The sequence below is a fragment of the Leopardus geoffroyi genome, chromosome C2, assembly GCF_018350155.1.
Source record: "Leopardus geoffroyi isolate Oge1 chromosome C2, O.geoffroyi_Oge1_pat1.0, whole genome shotgun sequence".
In the NCBI taxonomy this organism is placed as follows: Eukaryota; Metazoa; Chordata; class Mammalia; order Carnivora; family Felidae; genus Leopardus; species Leopardus geoffroyi.
Genome location: NC_059333.1, coordinates 127,174,865 through 127,202,165, shown reverse-complemented (window position 1 = coordinate 127,202,165; position 27,301 = coordinate 127,174,865). Strand labels below are relative to the sequence as shown.

General features: G+C 37.3%; 1 protein-coding gene across 5 annotated transcripts in view; it reads left to right on the top strand.

The window, feature by feature from the left end:
- Nucleotides 1-27,301, top strand: part of PPP2R3A (protein phosphatase 2 regulatory subunit B''alpha) — a 212,324-nt gene that overhangs the window by 163,727 nt on the left and 21,296 nt on the right. For all 5 annotated transcript variants that reach the window (XM_045503555.1, XM_045503556.1, XM_045503554.1 and 2 more), the window contains 3 exons: nt 19,352-19,527; nt 20,040-20,158; nt 22,728-22,834. In XM_045503555.1, the coding sequence (XP_045359511.1) occupies nt 19,352-19,527; nt 20,040-20,158; nt 22,728-22,834 (402 nt within the window). The remainder of the gene's footprint in view (nt 1-19,351; nt 19,528-20,039; nt 20,159-22,727; nt 22,835-27,301) is intronic.

Here is a 27,301-nt window from a genome sequence, read left to right as displayed (position 1 = left end):
CCAGTCTTCATTCCTCACTCAATGTACAGAATCCAAGCAACCTGTTCTGAACCTCCATGCAGGTGACTAAAAGATGCTTTTGTGGAGAATCCAGAAACTAAGAATAAAGACCTGAAGATTTGACATTGGATCATTTCCAAGGAAAGAACCTAACCAGATTACTTTATAGTAAAGCTCAGAGTCAAGAAACCCATAGATCAGAACTTCCAATCACCTTTTTAGCATCCACCCTTTTTTAAAATTTATTTATTTATTTATTATTATTTTTTTTTATTTAAAAAATTTTTACAGCTAGGGAGCAGGAGCAGGGGAGAGGAGCAGAGAGAGAGAGAATCTTAAGCAGGCTCTATGCTCAGTGCAAAGCCTGGCATGGGGTTTGATCCCATGACCTTAGCATCATGACCTGAGCTGAAATCCAGAGTTGGACACTCAACTCAGTCAGTTGCCCCAGTGTCTATTCTTAAATATGAGCAGAGTACAAAGGATCTCTGAATATCCGAGTGAAACCTCTTACATAAAAGGTAGAGAGACTAGGGGCTCCTGGGTGGCTCAGTTGGTTAAGCACCTGATTTTGGCTCAGGTCATGATATCGCAGTCCATAAATTCGAGCCCCACATCAGGCTCTGTGCTGACAGCTCAGAGCCTGCAGCCTGCTTTGGATTCTGTGTCTCCCTCTCTTTCTGCCCCTCCCCCACCCACTCTTTTCTCTAAAACATAAACATTAACAAAAATAAAAGGTAGAGACCAAACAGAAGGGGTGAAAAGCGACATGGATGAAACAGACAACTTCAGGGAAAAGAAACCTACAGCAGCAATAACAAGACACTGTAATAGAAGAAATTATATTCACAGAACATGAACAGAATGATACTTTTTATAAAAGGAACATTCAAGGAACCAAAAACCGTGGAAAATCAGAACTATGATAGCAGAAATTTAAAAAAAAACAGAATGTTCAGTAGATAAAGCTAAATAAACCTCTCAGAAAGAACAACAACAAAGATGAAACAATAGAAAATAGAGACAAAATACGAAAATTAGAGAACCAGCCCAAAAAGTTCAAACACAACTGGAAACTGAACTTTGATGCAAGCCATGCATGTAATTTTGAAATTTAGCTGCAAAAGATTGATGACAGCAAGATGGCCGAATAGAAGTTTCCGTTGCTTGTCTCCTCACAGAAATATCAGTTTGAACAACTATCCATGCACAAAAATACCTTCAGAAGAGCTAAGGATTGCAGGTAAGAGATTGCAGCACCTGGATGGAACACAGAAATAACAAAAGATGAAGAGGGCAGAAAGAAAAAACCTCACATTACTTGTGTCACCCCATCTCCAAAGCCTAGGCAGCCCAGTATGAAGAGAGACATGGGGGAAGGAGTGAAGTGAGCACCCAACTTGACTGTGGACCCCAGCACTAGAACCTCCCAAATAAACAGCAACACCAGGCTAGCACCAGTGGATCCAGCCCCTATGCCCACCCCAGTGTCAGGCCAGCCCCCATGGACCCAGGCTCCAGACCCACACCTGTAGTCCCAGGCTCCAGGCTCACTCTAGCACCAAGCCAGCCCTCACAATTCCAGGCTCCAAACAGACTACTGCAGAACCATCCACCATATTCATTCAGCACCAGGGTGGCCCTTATAGCCATAAGCTTGCCCTAGTGCCAGACCAGCCACTGGCAACCCATCCCCAAGCTCCAGCAAAATGCAGTAGACCTCAACAATGGCCAGTCCCCACAGACCCAAGCTCCAGGTCCATCACTGCAGACCTATATTTCTGACATCACAGACCCATTCCAGCAACAGGCCACTCCTTGCAGACCTAGGCTCCAGACCCACTTAACTACCAGGTCAGCCCCCATGGACCCAGGCACAGGCCTGCTCACCAGCTGGCCTGGGCTTCCTGAGGACTCCAGCCACAAACTCGCCCACAGACCCCATCAGACAGTGTGCCCAGAATTTCTGAACAGACAAACTGCCAAAGGGCTTTCCTGCCAAAGTCCGTCTTTAAAGACTGAAAGAAGGACGCCTGGGTGGCTCAGTTGGTTAAGCATCTGACTTCAGCTCAGGTCATGATCTCATGATTCACAGGTTTGAGCCCTGTGTTGGGCTCTATGCTGACAGCTCAGAGCCTGGAACCTGCTTCAGATTCTGTGTTTCCCTTTCTCTCTCTCTCCCTCCCCTGCTCTTGTGTGTGTGCACACACTCTCTCTCTCATAAATAACTAAATTAAGTAAATAAATAAGATGAAGACTGGAAGAGATACCTACTTCTTCAGATACAGAGACAACAATGCAGTGTCACAAGGATCATGAATAACCAAGGGAATGTGACACCACCAAAGGAACAAAATAAAGCACCAGTAACTGACCTTAAAGAAATTGAGATCTGCAAACTGCCTGACAAAGAATTCAAAATAATCATCTTTTTTTTTTCTTTGAGATTTATGTTGAGAGAGCAAGCAAGAGGGGAGGGGCAGAGAATGAGAGAATTCCAAGTAGGCTCCAGCATGGAGCCTGATGCTGGGATTGAACTCACAAACTGTGAGATTATAACCTGAACTGAAACCAAAAGTGGGACCTTAACTGACTGAGCAACCCAGGCGCCCCTTAAAACAGTCATCTTAAAGATTCTCAATGAACTATAAGAGAAAACAGAGAACTAAGCAAAATCAGGAAAACAAAACATGATGAAAATGAGAAATGCAACAGAGAAACCATAAAATCCAGCCAAACAAATTCTGGAGCTGAAGAACACAATAACTGCACTGAAAAATTCCACAGAGAGTTTCAACAGCAAACTCAAGCAGAAGAAGGAATCTGTGAGCATGAAGACAAGTCAACTGAAATTACCCAAAGGAAAGAAAAGGGAAAAAAAATAAAAAGAGGGCAAAAAGCTTACAAGACTTATGGAACACCATTAAAAGAAACAATAAACACATTATAGGAGTCCCAGAAGAAACAGATAAAGGAAAGAGAGAAAACATATTTAAATAAATAATGACAGAAAGCTTTACTAATCTGGAGAGGGAAATGAACATCCAGATTCATGAAGTCCAAGGAACCCCAAACAGATAAAATATAAAGAGATCTTCACTAAGACACATTATAAGCAAATTCTGAAAAGTCAAAGACAGAATTTTGCTCGCTCTCTCTCTCTGCTCCTCCCCCCCCCCAAAAAAAATAAACAATTTTTAAAGTTTTTTTAAAGGAGTGGGAGTACACCTGGGTGGCTCAGTCAGTTAAGCATCAGACTTTGGCTCAGGTCATGATCTCATGGTTCTTGGGTTCAAGCCCTGCATCAGGCTCTGTGCTGACACTTCAGACCTTGGAGCCTGCTTCAGATTCTGTCTGTCTGTCTGTCTCCCCCCCCCCCCCCCCGTGCCCCTCTGTCACACTCTGTCTCTCTCAAAAAGAAAACATTAAAAAAAAATTTTTTAAGTCAAAAACATAATTTGAAACAGCAAGAGAAAACCAACTCATCACATACAAGGGAATCCCTAGTAGTAGATTTCTTACTTGACTACCTTGCCGACCAGGAGAATGGGATGATACATTCAAAGTGCCAAAAGAAAACACTGCCAACCAAGAACACTATAGTTGGCAAGGCTGTCCTTCGGAAATAAAGAAGAGATAAAGGCTTTCTCAGTCAACCAAGATCTGTGGGAGTTCATCATAGTAGAGCTGCTTTACAAGAAATGCTGAAGAGAGTTCTTCAAGCTGAAAGGAAGAATGCTAACTAACATGAAAGTATGAAACTCATTATAAGGGCAAAAATAAAGTCAAATTTACAATAATAGCATGAAAGTGCTTAAATCATTTTTAACTCTGGTTTTAAAAGACAAAAGTATCAAAAAAACTACAATAATTAGATACTAGATATACAATATAGAAGAAAAATAAGTTGTGACATCAATAACAAAATTGGAGAAGTTAAAGCATACAGATTTCATATGCAATTGAACTTGTTATTGTCAACTTAAAATAGATTGTTACAACTAGGTTTTAGGTAATCTTCATGTTAACTAAAAAGAAAAGTAGATACACAAACGATAAATTAGATACACAAAAGATAAAGGAACCAAAGTATACCACTACAAAAAAAATCAGTGAATGACAAAGGAACACAGCAAGAAAGGAATAACAGAAATACACAAGAGTTGAAACCAATTAACAAAATGGCAATAGTAAGTCCTTACATAAAAATAATTACTTTAAATGTAAATGGATCAAAATAGCCAATCAAAAGACACAGAGTGGCTAGATGGATTAAAGACAAGATCCCACAATATGCTGCCTACTAAAGACTCTTATAGCTCTAAGGACACATATAGGCTAAAAGTGAAGGGATAGGAAAAAATCTTCCATGCAAATGATAACCAAAAGAGAGCAGGATGGCATTACTTAATATCAGACAAAATAGACTCCAAGTCAAAAACTGTCACAAGAGACAAAGAAAGTCAGTATATAATGATAAAGGAGTCGATTCATCAAGAGGATATGACAATTATGGATATATATGTACCCAACAACGGAGCACCTAAGTGTATAAAGTAAGTATTAACAGATTTGATGGGGAAAATAGCAATACAATAATAGGGGACCTCAGCAGCCCACTTGCAACAATGGATAGATCATCTAGACATAAAATTAGGAAACAGCAGACTTGAACAGCACTGTAGACCAAATGGACCTAACACGCATATGAAGAACATTCCATCCAACAGCAACAAGATACACATTCACAAAGAGAATTCCCCAGGACAGATCATATTTTAGTCCACAAAACAAGTCAATAAATTTAAGTATATTGAATTATAACAAGTATCTTTTCCAACCACAGTGGTATGAAACTAGAAATCAGTAGCAGGAGAAAAACTGCAAATATGTGGAAAGTAAAAACACTCATGATCAATTATTCAAGAAATCAGAAGAGAAATCAAAATATCTTGAGACAAATGAAAATGGAAATAAAATATATCAAAACTAATGGAATGCATCAAAAGCAGTTCTAAGAGGGACCTTCAATAAATGCCTATAGTAAGAAAAAGATAAACAACCTAGCTTTACACCTCAAGAAACTAGAAAAAGAACACACTAAACCCAAAATTAGCAGAAGCAAGAAAATAGGATCAGAGAAGAAATAAATAAAATAGAGACTAGGAAAAGCAGCAGAAAAAGATCAGTGAAACTAAGAGTTAGTTTTTTGAAAAGATAAAATTGACAGATTTTTAAGTAGACTAAGAGAAGACTCAAATTATAAGTGAAAGAGGAGACATTACAATCAATACCATAGAAATAAGATCACAAGCTACTATGAAGGTTTATATGCCAATAAATCAAATAATGTACCAAGAATGGATAAATTCCTAGAAACCTACAATCTGCCAAGACTGAATCGCGAAGAAATGGAAAATCTGAACAGACCAGTAATGAGTAAGGAGATAGAGTCAGTAATCAAAAACCTTCCAAAACAGAAAAGCCAAAGACCTGATGGCTTCATAGGTAAATTCTACCAATTAAAGAAAAATAAAATGCAGTGCTTCCCAAAGTCTTCCCAAAAATTGAAGAGGAGGGAACACTCCCAGACTCATTTTACGAGGCCAGCAATATCCTTATACCAAAACCAGATAAGGACACTACAAAAAAAGAAAATTATAGATCAATTGCCCTGATGAACATAGATGCAGAAGTCCTCAACAAAATGTTAGCAAACCGAATTCACATTAAGAGGATCAACACCATGAGTAATTAGGGTTTATCCCTAGAATGTAAGGATGGTTCAACTACACAAATCAGTAAGTGTCATATACCACATTAACAGAAATGTAAATATTGTATGATCCACTCCAAAGATGCAAAAAAGCATTTGATAAAATTCACACTATTTTCATGATTTAAACACACACACACACACACACAGGGTAGAGAAAGAATGTATCTCAACAAAATAAAGGTTGTATATATGTTCACAACTACCATCATACTCAGTGGTGAAAGCTGAAAGCTTTTCCTCTAAGATCAGAAACAAGGCAAGGATGCCCACTCTTGCCACTTTGATTCAACTGGGAATTCTAACTAGAATTTTTAGGCAAGACCAAGAAAAGGCATCCAAATCAGAAAGGAAGAAGTAAAGCTTTTTTCTTTTTGCAGAGGACATAATATTACACAGTTGACTCTTGAACAACATAGGGGTTAGGGGTACTGACCTCCCACAAAGTCAAAAGTCCACATTTAACTTCTGACTCCCCCCAAATTTAATTACTAATATCCTATGATTGACTAGAAGTCTTACTGATAACATAAACCATTGATTAACACATATTTTTTATGTTACATGTATTATATACTACATTCTTAGAATGAGGTAAGCTAGAGGGAAAAAACTTAAGAAAATTATAAGGAAGAGAAAATACATTTACAATACTGTACTGACCAAGAAAAATCCATGTATAAGTGGACCCATGCAGTTCAACCTGATGTTGTTCAAGGGTCAATTTTATATATAAAACCCTAAAGACCACTAAAAAACTATTAGAACCAATGAACTAATTTAGTGAAGCTGTAGGATACAAAATCAACCTACAAATATCAGTTGCATTTCTACACACTAATGATATCTGGAAAAATAAACCCATGTACAACAGCATCAAATAATTTTTTTTTTAATGTAGGAAGACATTTAACCAAGGAAATCAGAGATCTGTACACTGAACTCTATAAAATCTTGATGTAATAATTTGAATAGGACACAAAAAAATGGAAAGCTATCCCATCTTCATGGATTAGAAGAATTATTATAATTAACAATTGATATTATATATATAATATATCGTTAAAATACTACCTAAAGCTATCTACAGATTCAATGCAATTTTTGTCACAATTCTAATGACATTTTTCATAAAAGTGAACAAAACAATCCTAAAGTTCATTTGGGACCACAAAAGACTGAGAAATGCAAAACCAGTCTTGAGCAACAAGAACAAAGCTAGAGGCATCACACTACCTAATTTCAAAATATACTACAAAGCTATACTATTCAAAAAAGCATGGTACTAACATAAAAATATAGACTATTGGACCAGGGTAGAGGGCCCAGAAATAGACGATAGCGGTGCCATGAACACACATGGGGATAGGGCAGTCTCTTCAATAAATTATGCTGGGAAAACTGGTTATCCACATGCAGAATGAAGTTGGACACTTGTCTCAATTTTAAAAATATCTACTCAAAATGGATTAAAGACTTAAATGTAAAGCCTATGTAACTATAAATGTAACTATAAAACTACTAGAAGAAAACAGAGAACAAGTTTCTTGACATTGGTGTGTGCAATTTGATTTTTTTATATGACCCAAAAGCACAGGCCAATTAATAATAATAATAATAATAATAATAATAATAATAATAATGGGATCGTATCAAACTAAAAAACTTTTAGTAGGAAACAGTCAAGAGTGAAAACAACCTACAAAATGGAAGAAAATATTTGCAAGCCATATAGCTGATAAGTTAACATCCAAAATATATAAGGAATGTAAATAATTCAGCAACAAAAAAACTCAATTTAAAAATGGCCAAAGGTAAAATCAATGTACAGAAATCCGTTGCATTTCTGTACAAGTATGAAGCAGCAGAAAGAGAAATCAAGGAATCAATTCCATTTACAATTCTACCCAAAACCATGAGATACTAGAATAAAACTAACCAGAGGTAAAAGATCTGTACTCTGAAAACTATTGAACACTTATGAAAGAAATTAAAGAGGACACAAAGAAATGCAAAAACATACCATGCTCATGGATTAGAAGAACAAATATTGTTAAAATGCCTATATTACCCAAAGTGATAGACACATTTAATGCCATCCCTATCAAAATACCACCAGCATTTTTCACAGAGCTAGAAACAAACAGTACTAAAATTTGCATAGAACCACAAAGACCTCAAATAGCCAAAGCAATCTTGAAAAAGAAAAAGCTGGAAGCATCAGAATTCTGGACTTCAAGCTATATTACAAAGCTGTAGTGATCAAGAAAGTATGGTACTGGCACAAAAACAGACACATAGATCAGTGAAACAGAACAGAAAACCCAGAAATGAACCAACAAATGGTGTTGGGAAAACTGGACAGCAACATGCAAAAGAAAGAAGCTGGGACCACTTTCTTTTTAAAAAAAATTTTTTTTTAATGTTTATTTTTGAAGGAGAAGAGAGAGCATAAGCGGGGGTAGGGGCAGAGAGATGGAGACACAGAATCTGTAGCAGGCTGCAGGCTCGGAGCTGTCAGCACAGAGCCTGACGCGGGGCTTGAACCCACGAACTGTGGAATCATGACCTGAGTCAAAGTTGGACGCTTAACCGACTGAGCCACCCAGGCGCCACACTGAGACCACTTTCTTTCACCATAAGAAGTAAACTCAAATGGATTAAAGACCCAAATGTGAAACCTGAAACCATAAAAATCCTAGAAGAGAGCACAGGCAATAATTTCACTGACATCAGCCATAGCAACATTTTTCTAGATAGGTCTCCTAAGGCAAAGGGAAAGAAAAGCAAATATAAACTTTTGAGACTACATCAAAATAAAAAGCTGCACAGTGAAGGAAACAATCAACAAAACTAAAAAGCAACACACAGAATGGGAGAAGATATTTAAAAATGACTTATCTGATAATGGGTGAATATCCAAAATATATAAAGAACTTCTAAAACTCAATACTGAAAAAGTAATCCAGTTTAAAAATGGGCAAAAGACAGGAATAGACATTTTTCCAAAGACCAAACAGTTGGCTAACAGACACATGAAAAGATGCTCAACATCACTCATCACTCATCATCAGAGAAATACAAATCAGACCTACAGTGATATATACCACTTCATGCCAGTCAGAATGGCTAAAATTACCAATACCAGAAACAACAGGTGTAGTTGAGGATGTGGAGAAAGGGGAACCCTCTTACACTGTTGGTGGGAATGCAAATTGAGGCAGCCACTCTGGAAAATAGTGTGGAGGTTTCTCAAAAAGTTAAAAATAGAACTACCCTAAACAACAATTTTTGTGCACTACTAGGTATTTACCCAAAGGATACAGAAATTCAAAGGGGTATATACACAACAATGTTTAGAAGAGTACTACCAACAATAGCCAAATTATGGAGAGAGCCCAAATGTCCATCGACTGATGGATAAAATGGATGTAGTATGTATATACAATGGAATATTACTTAGCTATCAAAAAGAATGAAATCTTACCATTTACAACAATGTGGATGGAGCTAGAGAGTATTATGCTGAGCAAAATAGGTCAGAGAAAGACATACCATATGATTTCACTCATATTGAATTTAAGAAACAATAAGTGAACAGGGAAAAAAGAGACAAAACAATAAACAGACTCTTAACGATAGAAAACTGATGGTTACTGAAGGAGAGGTGATGTGTGGGGGGGTAGATGAGTTAAATAGGTAATGGGTATCAAGGAAAGCACTTGTGATGAGCACTAGGTGTTGTAAGTAAGTGATGAATCACAAGTTCTATGCCTGAAACTAATATTTCACTGTATGTTAACTAGAATTTAAAAACTGGGGGAGGCGGGGAGGAAGAGATATATAAAAGTAAAAATGGGCAAAGGCTCTGAATAGACATTTCCCAAAAGACCTATAAATGGCCAACAGGTAAATGAAAAGATGCTCAACATCACTAAGAATTGGCAAGAATGTGGAGAAAAGGGAACCATGGTAGACTGTTGATGGGAATATAAATTGGTACACCCATTATAATAAACAGTATGGAGGTTCTTCAGAAAATTAAAAATAGAACTAAACCATATGATCCAGTAATCTCACTTCTGTATATGTATCCAAAGATGATGAAATCAGTATCTATCTTTCTTTTCATTTACCGTTACTGTGCCAAAATGGAAAATATGCTGGTAGCAAATGGGACAATTTCTGAGGTTCAAAAAAATCTATCTTTTCTCAAATTATGACTGATTTGTAAGCAAATGTAATGGTGCTTTTAACCACAGTAAATAAGTAAAACAAATTTTTTTCTAACTTGAGGCTCTTAAAAGTACAGGCTGCAAAGAATGACCTCAGATTACTTCACTACAATTCCAACTTCTTTTCTTAAAAAATTATTTTTATATTGAAGTATAATTGACATGATAGTTTTAGATGTACAACATAATGATTTGATATTCATATATATTGCAAAATGATCACTAACGTAAGTCCACTTAACATTCACCACTATATATAGATACAAAATTTTTTTTCTTGTGATAAAAACTTTTAAGATCTCTTAGCAACCTTCAAATATGCAGTAAAGTCACCATGCTGTACATTACATCCTCAGGACTTATCTTATAAATGTAAACTTGTACCTTTTCACCACCTTCACTCTGTTTGCCCATCCCACCCTCCACACTGGTAACCACCAATCTTTTCATTGTATATGTGACCTCAGTTTTTTATTTATTTTTTCTTAGTTTTCAAATATAAGTGAGATCATAAGAGTATTTGTGTTTGACTTATTTCACCCAGCACAATGTCTTCAAGGTCCATCCATGTGGTCATAAATGGTAGAATTTCATTCCTTGTTTTTTTTTTTATATTAACGTATGGTGTTATATTTGTTTCAGGTATACAATATAACTATTTCACAATTCTATACATTTCTCAGTGCTCATCAAGATAAGTGTACTCTTAATTCCCTTAATTTATTTCACCTATCCTGCCAGACCCACTTCCCCTCTGGTAACCACCAGTTTGTTCTCTTTATTTATGAATCTGGGATTTTTGTTTGACTCTTTTCTCTCTGCTTGCTTGCTTTGTTTCTTAAATTTTACATGTGAGTGAAAACATACAAATTTGTCTTTCTCTGACCAAGTTATTTAACATTATACTCTGTACTCCATCCATGCTGTTTACAAATGACAAGATTTCATTCTTTTTTATAGCTGAGTAATATTTCATTGTATGTATAAACCACTTCTTCATCTATTCATCTGTCAGGGGACATGTGAGTTTCTTCCATGTCTTGGGTGTTGTAAATAACACTGAAGTATACATGGGATACATATATCTTTTTGAATTAGTGTTGTTTTAGGTAAATACCAGTAGTGAAATTATTGAATCATATGGTAATTCTATTTTTAATTCTTTGAGGAACCTCTATACTGTTTTCCACAGTGACTGCACTAGTTTGCAGTCCCACCAACAGCGCATAAGGGTTCCTTTTTCTCCACATCCTCGCCAACACTCGTTTTTTCTTGTGTTTCAGTTTAGCCGTTCTCACAGGTGTGAGGTGATATCTCATTGTGTTTTTAGTTTGCATTTCCCTGATGATTAGTGATACAGAGCACATTTTCAGGTGTCTGTTGGCCATCTATATGTCTTCTTTAGAAAAATGTCTACTCATGGGGCGCCCGGATGGCTCAGTCAGTTAAGCATCAGACTCTTGATTTTGGCTCAGATCATGATCTCATGGTTTGTGGGATTGAGCCCTGTGTCAGGCTCTGCAGAGCCTGCTTGTGATTCTCTCCCTCTCTCTGCCCCTCACCTGCTTGTACTCACTCTCTCAAAACAAATAAACATTTTTTTTAAAAAGTCTATTCAAGTCTTCCACCTATTTTTTTAATCAGATAATTTCTTTTTTATGGCTGAATAATATTTCATTGTGTATATATACTGCATTTTCCTTCTTTATCCATCAATGGACACATAGGTTGTTTCCATATCTTAGCTGCATGGGGTTGAAAATGGGGGGTAGATATATCTTTTCAAGTTAATGTTTTCATTTTCTTCAGATAAATAACCAAAGGTAAAATTGCTGGATCATATGGAAATTCTGTTTATAATTTTTTGAGGAACCTCAATATTGTGTTCCATAGTAGCTGCATTAATTTACTTTCTCACCATGGTATACATAGGTTCCCTTTTCTCCACATTCTCCTCACCAACACTTGTTATTTCTAGTCTTTTTGATAATAGTCATGCTAACAGGTGTGAGGTAATACTTCATTATATTTTTGAATTGCATTTCCCTGATAGTCATGTAGAGCATCTCCTCATGTACCTACTAGCCATCTGGGTGTCTTTGGAAAAATGTTTATTTAGACCCTCTGCCCATTTTTTAATCAGTGTTTTTGTTTGTTTGGTTTGGTTTGGTTTGGTTTTTGCTATTAAGTTGTATGACTTCTCTATATATATTTGGATATACACCCCTTACCAGATATATACTTTGCAAATATTTTCTCCCATTCAGGATTGCCTTTTTATTTTGTTGATGATTTTTTGCTTTTGGTGTTATAGCCAAAAAGTTATTGCCAACACTGATATCAGAGTTTGCTGCTTATATTTTCTTCTGGAAGTTTTATACTTTTGTTATGTTTTTAATAAATTTTGAGTTGATTTTTGTGTATTGTATATGATAGTGGTCCAATTTCATTCTTTTGCATGTGGCAGTTTTTTCCAACACCATTTGTTGAAATGACCGTCCTTTCTCCATTTTATTTTTTTTAAAGTTTATTTATTTTGAGAGAGAAAAAATACGAGCGAGGGAGGTGCAGAGAGAGAGAGAACCACAAGCAGGCTGCATGCTGTCAGCTCAGAGCCTGATGCAAGGCTTGAACCCACAAAACTATGAGATCACAACCTGAGCCAAAACCAAGAGTGAGACGCTTAACGACTGAGCCACCCAGGCGCCCCTCCTTTCTGCATTTTATATCCTTGGCTCCTTTGTCATACATCAATTGACCATATATATGTGGGTTTATTTCTGGGCTCTCTATTCTGTTACATTGACCTATGTGTCTGTTATGCAAATAACATACTGTTTTCATTACTATAGCTTTGTAGTAGATTTTGAAATCAAGTAGTGTGAAATCTCCAGCTTTTTTCTTGTTGCTCAATACTGCTTTGGGTATTCATGGTCTTCTGTCATTCCATACAAATTTTAGGATTGTTTGTTCACTTTCTGTTAAAAAAAAAAATGCCATTGGAATTTCTATAGGGATTGCACTGAATCTGTAGAATGCCTTGAGTAATATTAACAATATTCTTCCAATCCATGAACATGAACTGTCTTTGCATATATGCAGGTCTTCAGTTTTATCAGTGTCTTAATAGTTTTCGGTGTACAAGTCCTTCACTTCCTTGGTTAAATGAATTCCCAGGTATTGTATTCTTTTGGATGCAGCTGTAAACAGGATTGTTAATTTCTTCTTCTGCTACTTTGTATTGATTTTTGCATCCTGCAGTTTTATAGAGTTTATTACTTCTACACTTTTTTTGGTGGAGTCTTCAGGGTTTTCTGTATATGTCATCTGCAGAGTTAACAGTTTTACCTCTTCCTTGTCCAATTTGGGAAAAAAAGGGAAATCCTTCCCTTTTATTTCTTTTTCTTGTCTAATTGCTCTGTCTAGGTCTTCCAGTACTATGTTGAATAAAAATGATGAGAGTGGGTATTTTTGTCTTGTTCTAGATCTTGCAGGAAAAGCCTTCAGCTTTCTACCACTGAATATGATGTTAGCTATGGGCTTCTCATACATGACCTATTATGTGGAGATATATTCCCTCTGTACCCACTTTGTTAAGAGCTTTTATCAGACATGGATGTTGAATTTTATCAAATGCTTTTTCTACATCTACTGACATGACCATGTAATTTTTATCCTTCATTTCATTAATTTCATCTCATTGATTGATTTGCAGATGTCGAGCCATCCTTGCAACCCCAGAATACCCACTTTATCATGGTTTATGATCCTTTTAATGTACCGTTGAATTTCAGTTGCTAATACAAGTAAAACCTTGGTTTACGAGCATAATTCATTCTGGAAACATGCTTGTAATCCAAGGCACTTATAGATCAAAGCAAATTTCCCCATAAGAAATAATGGAAACTTGGGGCACCTGGGTGGCCCAGTCAGTTAGGCATCCAACTTCAGCTCAGGTCATGATCTCACAGCTTGTGGGTTCGAGCCCCATGTTGGGCTCTGTGCTGACAGCTCAGCCTGGGGTCTGCTTCTGATTCTGTGTCTCCCTCTCTCTCTGCCACCCCCGCTTTGTGCTCTGTTTCTCTCTCAAAATTAAAAAAAAAATTTTTAATTTTAATAAAAAAATTGAAAACAGAAATAATTGAAATTCAGATTATTTATTCCACAACCCAAAGATACTCATATAAAAATGATTACAATACTATAATCTGATACAAAATAATAAATGTAAAGAAAAATAAGTTAACTGGCACTTACCTTTGAAAACCTTCATGGCTGGTGTGAGGAAGACAAGAGAAAGGAGGCTTATTGTATAGGATGAATTTCACTATCGCTAACAGAATCACTGCTGTCTTGGCTCAGTGGAACCTTTTTCTGCATGGGAGCCATTGTATATGTTCACATGGATGCTGACTAGAGTACAGTATTAATAAATTCTTGTCATATACCATATTTAATGTAACTGGCAATAAGGCAGCAAAGGAAAGGGTCTATATCTGCAGGCAGCCTGACCTGGAATGAAGTAAAGCATTCCTAAGCTTAGTCTTGCATGGAAAAGCAAAAGACTGTCCATAGGTGCTTTGTAGTGACAAAAAATACACTATTACCAATTGTGGGCACCTTCCAACATTCTGAAAAATCACTGATTCCTGCCAAACACTACAACCTGAGACCGAGCATCCAAAAACAGGATACAATCCCACCGAGAGAGGGAGGGAGGGAGGAAAGGAGAGAGGGAGGGAGGAAAGAACCATTGGCTCAGTTGTGATCATGTGGCATTCGGCATCACGTACTACTCATATTTCAAGACATTGCTCGTTTATCAAGTTAAAATTTATTAGAAATTTTGCTTGTCTTACAGAACACTCACAGAACAAGGTACTCGCAATCCAAGGTTTTACTGTATTTTGTTGAGGATTTTTGAATCTGTATTCATCAGTAATATTGGCCTGTAATTTTCTCATAGTGTCCTTGTTCTGTTATCAGGGTATTGCTGGCCTTGTAAAAGGAGTTTGGAAGTATTCCCTAATCTTCTATTTTTTTCACATTTTTCATTCTTTTTTCTTTTTGCTGCTCTGATTGAGTTCCACTGCCCTGTATTCAAGTTTACTGATCCTTTCTTCTGCTTTATCTAGTCTGGTTTCAAACTCTTCTGATGTATTTTTCAGTTCAGTTATTATATTCTTCAGCTCTATGACTTCTGTTTAGTACATTCTTATATTTTTCATCTCTGAGTTCTGTCTTCATCCATTCATCTCCCAAGTTCAGTGAGCATCTTTGTGACCATTATTTTGAACTCTTTGTCAGGTAAATCACTTAACTTAGTTTTATTAAGCAATTTTTTCTGACGTTTTCTCATTTTTTAATTCAGAACATATTTTTTTGTTTTATCGTTCTGCTTGACTGTGTTGATTTCTGTGCATTAGATAAAATAACCACCTCTCCAAGTCTTTTTTTTTTTATTTTTTTTTTAATGTTTATTTATTTTTGAGACAGAGAGAGACAGAGCATGAATGGGGGAGGGTCAGAGAGAGGGAGACACAGAATCTGAAACGGGCTCCAGGTTCTGAGCTGTCAGCACAGAGCCCGACGCGGGGCTCGAACTCACGGACCGCGAGATCATGACCTGAGCCGAAGTCGGCCGCTTAACCGACTGAGCCACCCAGGCACCCCTCCAAGTCTTGAATAGTAGCCTTGTGTAGTAGGTAAACTTTATTGTTCAACCCTGTCCTAGCCCTTGTATCTTAAACCTTTTAATTGTCCAAGCATCCTCTTTTATTTTTAATGGCTCCTAATAGTCGAGGTTGTGCCAAGACCTGTCATTATCCCAGAGGGGAAGATTTCAGCACCTAGATGGAGGTCGGTTGTCATCTTTTAAAAGTATGCACATATATACAGTCCTGTGGGACCACAAACATAAGCCTCACTGGCCACCAGAGCTAGGCAATCTTAAGTATCCCCTGGGCATCAGTCTCCAAAATTGGCGTACCATACAAGTGCATAAGCTCCTTTCTAAAAGATACCAGCAGCTGGAATGAGACAAAGGGAGAACACAAAGATGGCATCCACTTGCCTCCATACCCTGAAAGCAACTCCATAAGCTCCTAGATGTGTGCTAAACCTGAAACCTACCTTTTGGGCTGAAACTCCAACACAAGCAAATAGCCCTCTTTCACAGAAAGCCTGGGAGTATGTTTCAACCTCTTGTCTGTGCAGTACCCCGGATATAGTAGCCTGCTAAGAACTAGGTCTCCTATTGTTACAGTCTCATGGGGCCCAGGAACACAAGCCCCCCTGGCCACCAGAGCCAGGCTATCGGTGAGCATCCCTGGGTGGCAGCTGCAAATACCAGGCAGGGCTCCAGATATAAAAACAGGGCACCAGATGCATGTAAAAGCTCCCCTCCAGGAGATAGTGGCACTGTGTAGTGCAGCAGAGGAGAAGAGTGAACATGGTATCCTCTAGCCTCTGTCCCCAGAGAGTACCCCAGCAGGCCCCTAGATGTGTGTTTTAAGTTAGATGCCTGCCCTTAGGCCAAGGCTTTAAGATAAGGAAATGAGTGTCTTTCACAGAAAGTCTGGGTGTCTATTGGCTGCTTCTGCACTGGTCGCTAGCATGGGTGAGTCCAAGCACATAAGCCCCTTACGAGCCATTTCTCACTTAACTGTACCCTTTTGGGTCTCATGGACACAAGCTCTATAGAGATTTCCAAAGCTAGATGTTTTAGGGAGTCATCTTTTAGTTTCAGGTCTTAAGAGTTACGGTGCCCAGTATGAGATTCAAACCCTTCACTCCTCGGAAGAAGTTCCAGGTTTTAAGTTTCCTCTTGATTGTAGGTCACCATGACAGAGGTGGGGATTATAGTGAGATTGTGTGTCAGCCTGTCCTACCCACTTAGATGTGGGGTTTTCTTGTCTGCACAGTGTGTAGGAGTTACTCAGTTCTAAGGAGTCTTTTCAGAAGAACTTGTTCCATATATAGCTGTAGATTTGGTGTGTCTGTGGGAGAAAGTTCAGGATCTTCTTACATTACCATCTTGAATCAGAACTCTGAAGTAAATATCATGAAGAAGTACCGGCACTCCTATGTTCATTGCAGCATTATTCACAGTAGCCAAGATATGAAATCACCCTAAATGTCCCTCAGTGGATAAATGGATAAAGAAAGCATGGGATACACACACACACACACACACACACACACTGGAATATTATTCACCCTTTAGAAAGAAGGAAATTCTGTCATTTGCGACAACATGGATGATCTCAGAGTACACCATGCTAAGTGAAATAAGGCATGCACAGAGACACAAATACCACATGATCTCACTTACATGTGAAATCTAAAAACTGTCAAACACAAAGAGTCATAGAGTAGAATTTTAGTTAGCAGGAGTTGAGGGAAGAAGGAAATGGGGAAGTACTAGTCAAAGGGTACAAAGTTGCAGTTAGAATGAAACATACAACATGGTGAGTATGGTTAACAATACTGTATTAAATATTAGAAATTTGCTAAGAGTAGATTTCAGGTCTTCTCATCCCCCTCCCCCCCAAATATAACTAAGTGAGGAGATGATATGTGAAATAATTTTACTGTAGTAATTATTTCACAATGTATATATTATCTCATTGTACCCCTTAAATACAGTTTTTACTAAAAATGTTTTAAAAAACTATAAAGGAAATTTAGCCACAGTAAAGATGTAGAAAAACATAAAATTAATTGTAATTAAATATCTTATTTAATCCACTATATCTAAAATGTTATTGCAATATCTCATCAATATAAGAATATTGATGTTTTACTTTTTTTTCATATTAAGTCTTCAAAATCTGTTGTGTATTTACACTTAAAGATATCTCAAATTGGACTAGGAACATGTGGATAAGTGGCTACCATATTTGACCATGCAGATGTGAATAACAAGAGTTCCAGAAAAAAAGAATGGATAAGGGTGAAAAGAGGCAGGGAAGAAATAAAATAATTTAAGAAAATTTCTGAGAACTAAAGAATACTAGCTTCCAAATTGTGTAAGCTCTCCGAAAGCCCAAGAAAGTAGATGAATTAGACCCAGACCAGGATACTTCATCATGAGATTTCAAAATACCAAGGACCCAGAGACCTCTATAGGCTTCAAAGGAAAAAAAAAAAAGTTATTATAGTCAAAGGATCAGACATCAGCATGGCTTTAGACTTCTCAACAATAGTAGATAGATAGAAGATAGTGTAGTGAATCATTGCCTTTAAACTTCTGAAGGAAAAGCACCACCAAGGTATAATTCTGTAACCAAAATATCAACCAAGTTAGGAGGTAGATAAACAGTATTTTCAACTATCTAAGATCTCAGAAAATGTATGTGCCTCACTCCCTTTTTTCAGGAAGCTACCGAAGAATATGTTACACTAAACAAGGAAGTCGGGGCGCCTGGGTGGCGCAGTCGGTTAAGCGTCCGACTTCAGCCAGGTCACGATCTCGCGGTCCGTGAGTTCGAGCCCCGCGTCAGGCTCTGGGCTGATGGCTCAGAGCCTGGAGCCTGTTTCCGATTCTGTGTCTCCCTCTCTCTCTGCCCCTCCCCTGTTCATGCTCTGTCTCTCTCTCTGTCCCAAAAATAAATAAACGTTGAAAAAAAAAATTAAAAAAAATAAATAAAATAAACAAGGAAGTCAACCAAGAATGAGGAAAGTGTGAGATACAAGAAATAAGAGAAAGGTGAAAGGAATCCCTGGGATGAAACCATGAATACAGTCTAGAGAGCAACCAGTGCAGTTAAAGTAGGTCAGAAGGAAGCAAGAAAGACTTCATCAAGAAAATCCAGTTCATAGAACCCTGATGAGAATGATTATGGATGTAGAAAACTGGCACACATAGGCACTGAATAGTAACATGTACACAGAAATCTAAGCAAATAAGAGATAAAAGAAAAAGTTGAGTAATTTATATTACGAGGTTCAGAAGGGCATGTAGGTAAAGTAGGAAGAGAGGTAGAAGAGCTAAAACCTCATTTTTCATTGTATGAAATTAATACACAGTTCTTAAAACAGAAATGTAAGGAAGGAGCAATACAGGCATCTTGTCTGAAAATATAAAAACCAAAATAATCAGGTATTGAAAGTGGTTGATTCTGGGGAAGGGAAATAAAGGGAAGAAGGGGTCTGGCCAGTTTTTCTAACAAATTTTATAAAACTGTGTTCCTCAAAGTCTCAAGTATACACATATTAACTTATTTTAAAAGAAAATATACACATATTAACTTATTTTAAAAGAAACATGGGCAGTAATAAATCTGGGTGAATAAAGGACCTTACCAGGCCATTGCTAACGAGTGTCCTTATCTTCTAGCATTGAGTATTGGTTCCGCTGCATGGATATGGATGGAGATGGTGTACTCTCCATGTATGAGCTGGAGTACTTCTATGAGGAGCAATGTGAACGGATGGAAGCCATGGGCATTGAGCCCTTGCCATTCCATGATTTGCTGTGCCAGATGCTTGACCTGGTGAAGCCAGCCAGTGATGGTAAGATTGAGTAAAAGACCATCTGCACTACTCACCTATGTAACAGAGGGGTGCCTTTAATCCTGGATTGTCCCAAATTACTGAACTTCCAGAGTCTTCCATACTGGCTTCCCAAATACAGAAATATTTAAGTTTCTCCTTTACCATTAGTTTAGAACCAACAACTAATGGCAAATCAAGTTTAAGAAATTTCCCCATAGAAACAGAAGGCAGATTAGTGATCGCCCTAGGCTGGGTGAGATGGGGAAGGTCTGCTTGATGAGTACAGAGTTTCCTTTTGGAGTGAGGAAATGTTATGGAACTCGGTAGTGGTAATGGTTGTACAACACTGTGAATGTACTAAAAGCTGCTGAATTGCACACTTTAAAATGGTAAATTTTATGTCCATTTTACCTAAAAAAATGGGATTTTATATAATAAAATTGGCATATTCATATACTCTTAAACTTCAGTAAAAGTTTTTTTCACTTGCCAAAAAGTTCTTGAAATTTACTGGATTTGTTTTTACATAGGCAAAATAACACTACGAGATCTGAAGAGATGCAGAATGGCACACATTTTTTATGATACTTTCTTTAATCTGGAGAAATACTTGGACCATGAACAGAGAGATCCTTTTGCGGTCCAGAAGGTACTGGTTTTAACTTCCCTCTGAAGGCTGCAGTATCAGGAGTTATGTGCTACAGATAAAAACGGTCTTTCCCTTTGAGAATCTTGTATTTAAAGAGGTAACATTTAAGACATTTTCTCACCTACTGAAAAGAGAGAAAAAAGGACCTAGAGCACATGTCTCTCCATAGCTAATCTTCAAGTTTAGGTAACCTGCATCTGCCTATTACTGAGTGAATTTTGTGGTCTGTATACTTATATATTAGACACTAGTTACAAAAAAGTTTTGAAAAAAATTTGTCCTAACTTTTAAAAAAAATGTATCAATAGAACCATCTGTATTAGAAAGTATATTGGGGTTAACTGTACCATTCATTTCCAGGATTACATTGTAAATAGCTCTCCCAATCATAATGAAATTAGATGTTCTCCATAATAGACAGCCCTCAGATAACAAAACACTTTTTCAAGTGTTAATAACTATTGTGCATGACTATCAGTTTGAAGTCATTCTACACCTGAATAGAGATGAGCACCCTTATGCGTACACAAAAACCTGTGGACCCTCAAAAAGCCCTGAACATATGGTCTATGTCAAAATAATAATAATTAATAATAATAATAATAATAATAATAATAATATCACCACTTCCCCTTCTCTTGTTTAAAAAGTAAAAATTATGTGGGGGTGCCTAATGGCTCAGTCGAATTGGTTAAGCATCCAGCTCTTGGTTTTGACCCAGGTCATGATCTCATGGTCCTTGAGTTCAAGCCCTGTGTGGAGCCCCACATTTGCACTGACAGTGCAGAGCCCACTTGGGATTCTCTCTCCCCCACCCCCGCCCCCTTCCTTGCTTGTGTTCTCTCTCCGTCAAAACTTAAAAAAAAAATTTTTTTTTAATTCTGTTAGTAGAAAAGGACTGTTTGAGTTGAGTCCTACAGGAATACCAGAAACTACCAGAAACTTTCAGTCTTTTTCTTCTACATGTTGACCTAAATAGTAGTAAGAATAAAAAGATCACCTTATTATTTTTTAAGTTTATTTATTTGTTTTTGAGAGAGACAGAGACAGTCACAAGTGGGGTAGGGGCAGAGAGTAAGAGAATCCCAAGCAGGCCCCACACTGTCAGTGCAGAGCCGATGCAGGGCTTGAACCCACAAAACTGTGTGATCATGACCTGAGCCAACACCAGCATTTAGACATTTAACCAACTGAGCCACCCAGGCACCACATACGTTATTTTTTATTTATTTTTTTTTTTTTTAATTTTAGAGACCGCAAGCAGGGGAGGGGGGCAGAGGGAGACAGAATTTCAAGCAGGCTCCACACTCAGTGCGGAGCCAATGCAAAGGTCAATCCCATGACCCTGGGATCATGATCTGAGCTGAAATCAAGAATTGGACACTCAACTGACTGAGCCACCCAGACACCCCCAAACATCACCTTCTAAAAACAAATATTCTACGCCTGATCTTGGGGCATATCAAGGCACATTATCACTAGCTTTAAAAAAATTTTTTTTTCCCGGGCACCTGGGTGACTCAGTTGGTTAAGTGTCCACCTTCAGCTCAGGTCATATCTTGTGGTTCGTGAGTTTGAGCCCCACCTCGGGCTCTGTGCTGACAGCTCAGAGCCTGGAACCTGCTTTGAATTCTGTGTCCCCCTCTCTCTCTGCCCCTCCCCAACTCGTGCTATCTCTCAAAAATAAACAAACATTAAAAAAAATTGCCAATTATAAATCTAAGATGTAAGTTTCAAAGATGTCAAAAGGATGGAGTAGGGGTTCTTAAAATGAGTTAAGTATCATAATCATATTGTATGGTCAGTATTTAGGTATTTACATTCTTCTGGGCATGACTAACCTTACATCTGAGGGCAGTGCTAATAACTCATTTTAATCATGGAAAAGCATTTTACCTGGAATATATAATCCAAGATACTGCCCAGATTGGAGAAGGAAAAGAAAATGTATATAGCCTTTTCCCCCTTTATAAAATTTGTAAGAGATGGCAGTATGTCAAGATTTATTCTGATCTGCAGAGAACATTTTTAGTCAAAAAATGCTCAGTAAATTCCAGTGACTGTGTTGAAGAGACATATGGTCATATAGAGATAAAAAGAAGAGCAAAAAGTAGCAATCGAGCATGTACAGTATAGCAAAGGAAATTATTTGGGGGAGAAGGGCTCTTTCTAGGAAAATAGCACACATGACATGGTATCTGAGCTGGCTTTTACAGAAGCAATAAAAATATGCCAGGGAGGGGAGGAAGCGATGGTCTGTTTCAGGTGGGCATATGTAAACCACAAGTCACTCCAGATAGCTGGTGTGCAAAGTGCCAGGGAGGAGAGCCCAAAGGTCTCTGATTATAAGGCTAAAGAATCTAGACCTAAAGAATTCACTGCTGAGGAGGTCACTATAATTTTATGATTGGAGGCATACAAATCACTTTAAGAGTGTTACTTTAGCACCTCTCTTAACATGTTAAAATGAAATATTTTCAGGCAGGTCATCACAAATGTTCACTGAAGAAAACCAATCTCCAATTCTTTGTCTTTGATTATTTTTGTTTCTTTTCCTCTTTGCAATCAGGATGTTGAGAATGAGGGGCCTGAGCCCTCTGACTGGGACAGGTTTGCAGCTGAGGAGTATGAGACTCTTGTTGCAGAGGAATCTGCCCAAGCACAGTTCCAGGAAGGGTGAGTGAGGTCCCTGGGTCTTATAGAACTTTTTTAACAGGGGTAATCATATCAGGAATGGTAAAACCATCTTTAAAAAATCAAACTAGTAATCCTTTCTTATTTTTGGATATCCTGAGTGATTATAACCAACTTTAGTTGAAAGAATATTTTTCCAGCAATCTTCCCTTCTTCACTAATTTCCTAAAACTCTTCTAATGTCCCATTTCCTTTAATGGAGTTGTACTTTTCACTGGAAGCTAAGATCATCGTGCAGTCATTCTACTTTGTTAGTGATATCACATGCTGTAAAAACATTTAGCATTTACTAAAATGCTGTAAATACAGGATGAGACTAAAAGAACTGAAGCTCTTTTAAATAATCAAGGTGACCATGTTTAAAACAAATCTTTACCATACATGTTTTTTTGTATTCAACACTGAACAAGAATTTACTTCTACAACAAATTTGTAATAGGGTATATATAATTCCATAAAGGGATCATGGTAAGAAACTATTCAAGACTTTCATTGCTTAGATCATTTCAGCAACTTTATAATTTGTTGGCTCTTTCCACCATCTTCTAGTGATTTCTTTTGTAGTTCCTCTAAGGCTCTTAATGCTTATTAATGTAATATTTTTTGAATAGGTAATATATTCATATGTTTTAATATTCAAAGAAACAAGGATAGTTTCCTACTGCCCAGTTTTCCTCCCTAGAAGCAATCACTGTGACCTTTTTTTTTTTTTTTTTTAATATTTATTTATTTGGGGGAGGGTGCAAGCAGGGGAGGAGCAGAGAGAGGGGGACAGAGGATCAGAAGCAGGCTCTGCACTGACAGCACCAAGCCCGATATGGGGCTCAAATTCACGAACCATGAGACCATGATCTGAGCCAAAGTCAGACACTCAAACCGACTGAGCCACCTAGGTTCTCCCACATTTTCTTACATGTCCTTCCAAAGACACCCTCCACTTTATTTCCTATAGATCTATATATGCACATACATATATTCATATACGTGTGTATATATAAAAAAGCACATATACATTCTTTTATTTCTTTTTTCTGTACACATATGGTAGCATATTATATTCATTGTTTGGTACTTTGCTTTTTCCACACTTATGTAAAGTTGCTGTTATAGAAGATGAGTAAGTTCTAGAGATATGCTATACAACTTAGTGCCCATAGTTAAAAATGTGGGTATTCTGCATTTTAAAATGTTAAGAGAACAAATCTCATGTCTTCCTACAAAACACACACAAAAAAATACCATGAAATTTTTGGAGGTGAACAGATTTTTGGAGTACCTTGATTGTGGTATCACAGATGTATGCATATATCCACACTGATCAAGGTGTAATTGTTAAATGCATATAATTTTTGTGTATCAAACCTAAATAAAGACAAAAACAAAAACAAAGATTGGGAAGACAACATGGTGAACCAAAAACACTTGTATTTTACAATTACTGAGGTATAAATAGGCTTCACAAATATTTTGGGGGCCTTGAGTACATGAAAAAATTTTTAAAAGCCCAACAAATGGGAGATTATTTCATGCATGTATCTGATGAATGTTCTAAGTTTTTCTACAGCTGTACAATATTCTGTACAGTTATGCCACTATGACAAAATGTTCTAATGAATAATCTTATATACATGTAATTTTATACATATGTAAGACAAATTTCTATAAGTATAGCAAACAGAGGAGGGTTTCAGAGAAACCAACAAGAAATAATGCAGACACCCAGAACTAGCAACAGTGGGGAGCCACTTCCATCCTTAGGTCTAAAAGGACAAGGAGATAAAACCATCATCAGAACCCAAAGAGAGTAAGTATATGGAGAGAGCTGACAGGAGTTGTGACCTTCAGTAATGGAATTTAGTCAAACTATGGCAATCTAGGTGAGAGCTGCTAGAATAAATACCCAATTTCACTTTGCTCATATCCCTTAGTATCCTGCTGGCACTTCTCATTGGTTTCCAACCAGAAACAAGAAGATAAGAGAACTGATGTAGTCTGTTTGGATCAGCCTCCTTATCCACCTAGCTAAGGGGAGAGTAGATATAGAAGGATAAACATCAAATATCCAGCTCAGTACAAATGCCAACAGAGATTCTACATTTCACACCCTTACCATTAAGTCTTCAATATCTTTTTTGAGAATACTGAAGAAGCCATCACCAAACTACTTTCTGTAATCTTGAGATATCCTTAATATGCTTACTCACAAAACTGGGGTCTTATTTTTATGTCATGGACCCAGAAACCCAGAAAAATCATTCATCATTATTTTAAGCCTGACTGAATAAGAAGGGAAGATAGGCAAGTGTATTCATAAGCATAATCTAAAATTTTTTGGCACTGAGCTTCCTTAGTAGGAATTAGAGTAAGGTTACTTATGAAGCAGCATCACTACTGTTAAGAGCATCTGTGGTTGTTTATAATAGTGAAAAATTGGAAGGTCTGATAGGAAGATTAATAAAATTATCCTGCATATACATAGTATAATTCCATGTAAACATTACAAATCATTTTGTGGACGTATATTTCTTGACTATTATAAAGAAAAAATTAAAATGTGGAGGAAGGCTTTAAAAGATCAAGTAAGGGGGAGCCTAGGTGGCTCTGTTGGCAAAGCATCCAACTCTTGATTTTGGCTCAGGTCATGATTTCACAGTTCATGAGATCGAGCCCCATGTCAGGCTCTGCACTTACAATGCTGAGCCTTCTTAAGATTCTCTCTCTCCTTTTTTCTCTGCCCTTCCCCCATTCATACATGCATGTGGCCACTCTCTCTCTCTCAAAATAAGCAAACATTTAAAAAAGATCAAGAAGGAATAGTAAAGTGTAAGAAAGAAAATTAGGTATACATAAGGAAAACAACAGGGATCTTAGTATGTATTAGACAACAAAGCAAATGGAACACAAAAAATTCAAAGATAATAGAAAAGCTTTTTTTTTTTTTTTTTAAATTTCCTGAAATCCAAAAGGTCAGAAGTCATACCATATCCAGGAAATACTGATAATGATTGATTCCCAATATATGTCATGAATTTGCCGGAGTTCAAAGATAAATATTGGATAAAGGGTTAGCATCCAAAATCCATAAAGAATTCACCAAACTCAACATCCATAAAGCAAATAATCCAGTGAAGAAATGGGCAGAAGACATCCAGATGGCTAACAGACACATGAAAAATCATCAGGAAAATAAAAATCAAAACCGCAATGAGATACCACCACACACCTGTCAGAATGGCTACAATCAACTTGGGGAACAACAGATGTTGGTGAGGATGTCGAGAAAGGGGGACCCTTTTGCACTGTTGGTGGGAGTGCAAACTGTTGCAGCCACTCTGGAAAACAATATGGATATTCCTCAAAAAATTAAAAATAGAACTACCCTACAACCCAGCAATTGCACTAGCAGGCATTTATCCAAAGGATACAAAAATGCTGATTTGAAGGGCACTGTGCACCCCAATGTTTATAGCAGCACTATCAACAACAGCCAAACTATGGAAAGAGCCCAAATATCCATCCACTGGAAAAAGGATAAAGAAGATGTGGGGTGTGTGCGTGTATATACATATAAACACACACACACACACACACACACACACACACATACAGTGGAATACTACTCGGCAATGAAAATGAAATCTTGCCATTTACAACTATGTGGATGGAACTAGAGGGTATTATGCTGAGTGAAATCAGTCAGTCAGAGAAAGATACCATACGATTTCACTCATGTGGAATTTGAGGAACTCAGCAGATAAACACAGGGGAAGGGAAGGAAAAATAAGAAAAACAGAGGGAGGCAAACCATAAGAGACTCTTCTATACAGAGAACAAACTGAGGGTTGCTGGAGGAGAGGTGGGTGAGGGGATGGGTTAAATGGGTAATGGGCATTAAGGAGGGTACTTTTTGGGATGAGCATTGAGTGTCATATGTAAGAGATGAATCCCTGGGTTCTACTCCTCAAGCCAAGACTACACTATATGTTAACTAACTTGATTTTAACTTTAAGAAAGAAACTTTAATTGGGTTTCTTTTCCACTTAAAAAAATTCAAGTCCTCAGACAAGGGAAAAATAAAATCACCCTCGCCTCAGATACCTCCATGGTAAAAATGAATATTAGAAGATCATAAAACAACACATACAACTTTTTCAGAGAAAAAATTTCTATAATCTCAAATTTTATACTAACCCCAGATGACATTCAAGCATGAAAACACAAGTGGGTATTTTCAACATGTAAGAACTGAAGGGAATATAGCACCCATGAGCTCTTCTATAAAAAAGACAATCATAAAACCAAGAAACAAACCAAAATAAAGAGCCTGGAAATGTAGCAACCATTGGGGAAAAGAAATAAATAGCATTCAGTCCATTCAAATGTAGAAAGAATAGAGATCTGGAAAAAAGAAATGTAAAACTAGGATGTAGAGAGGAAGAGGAAATATAT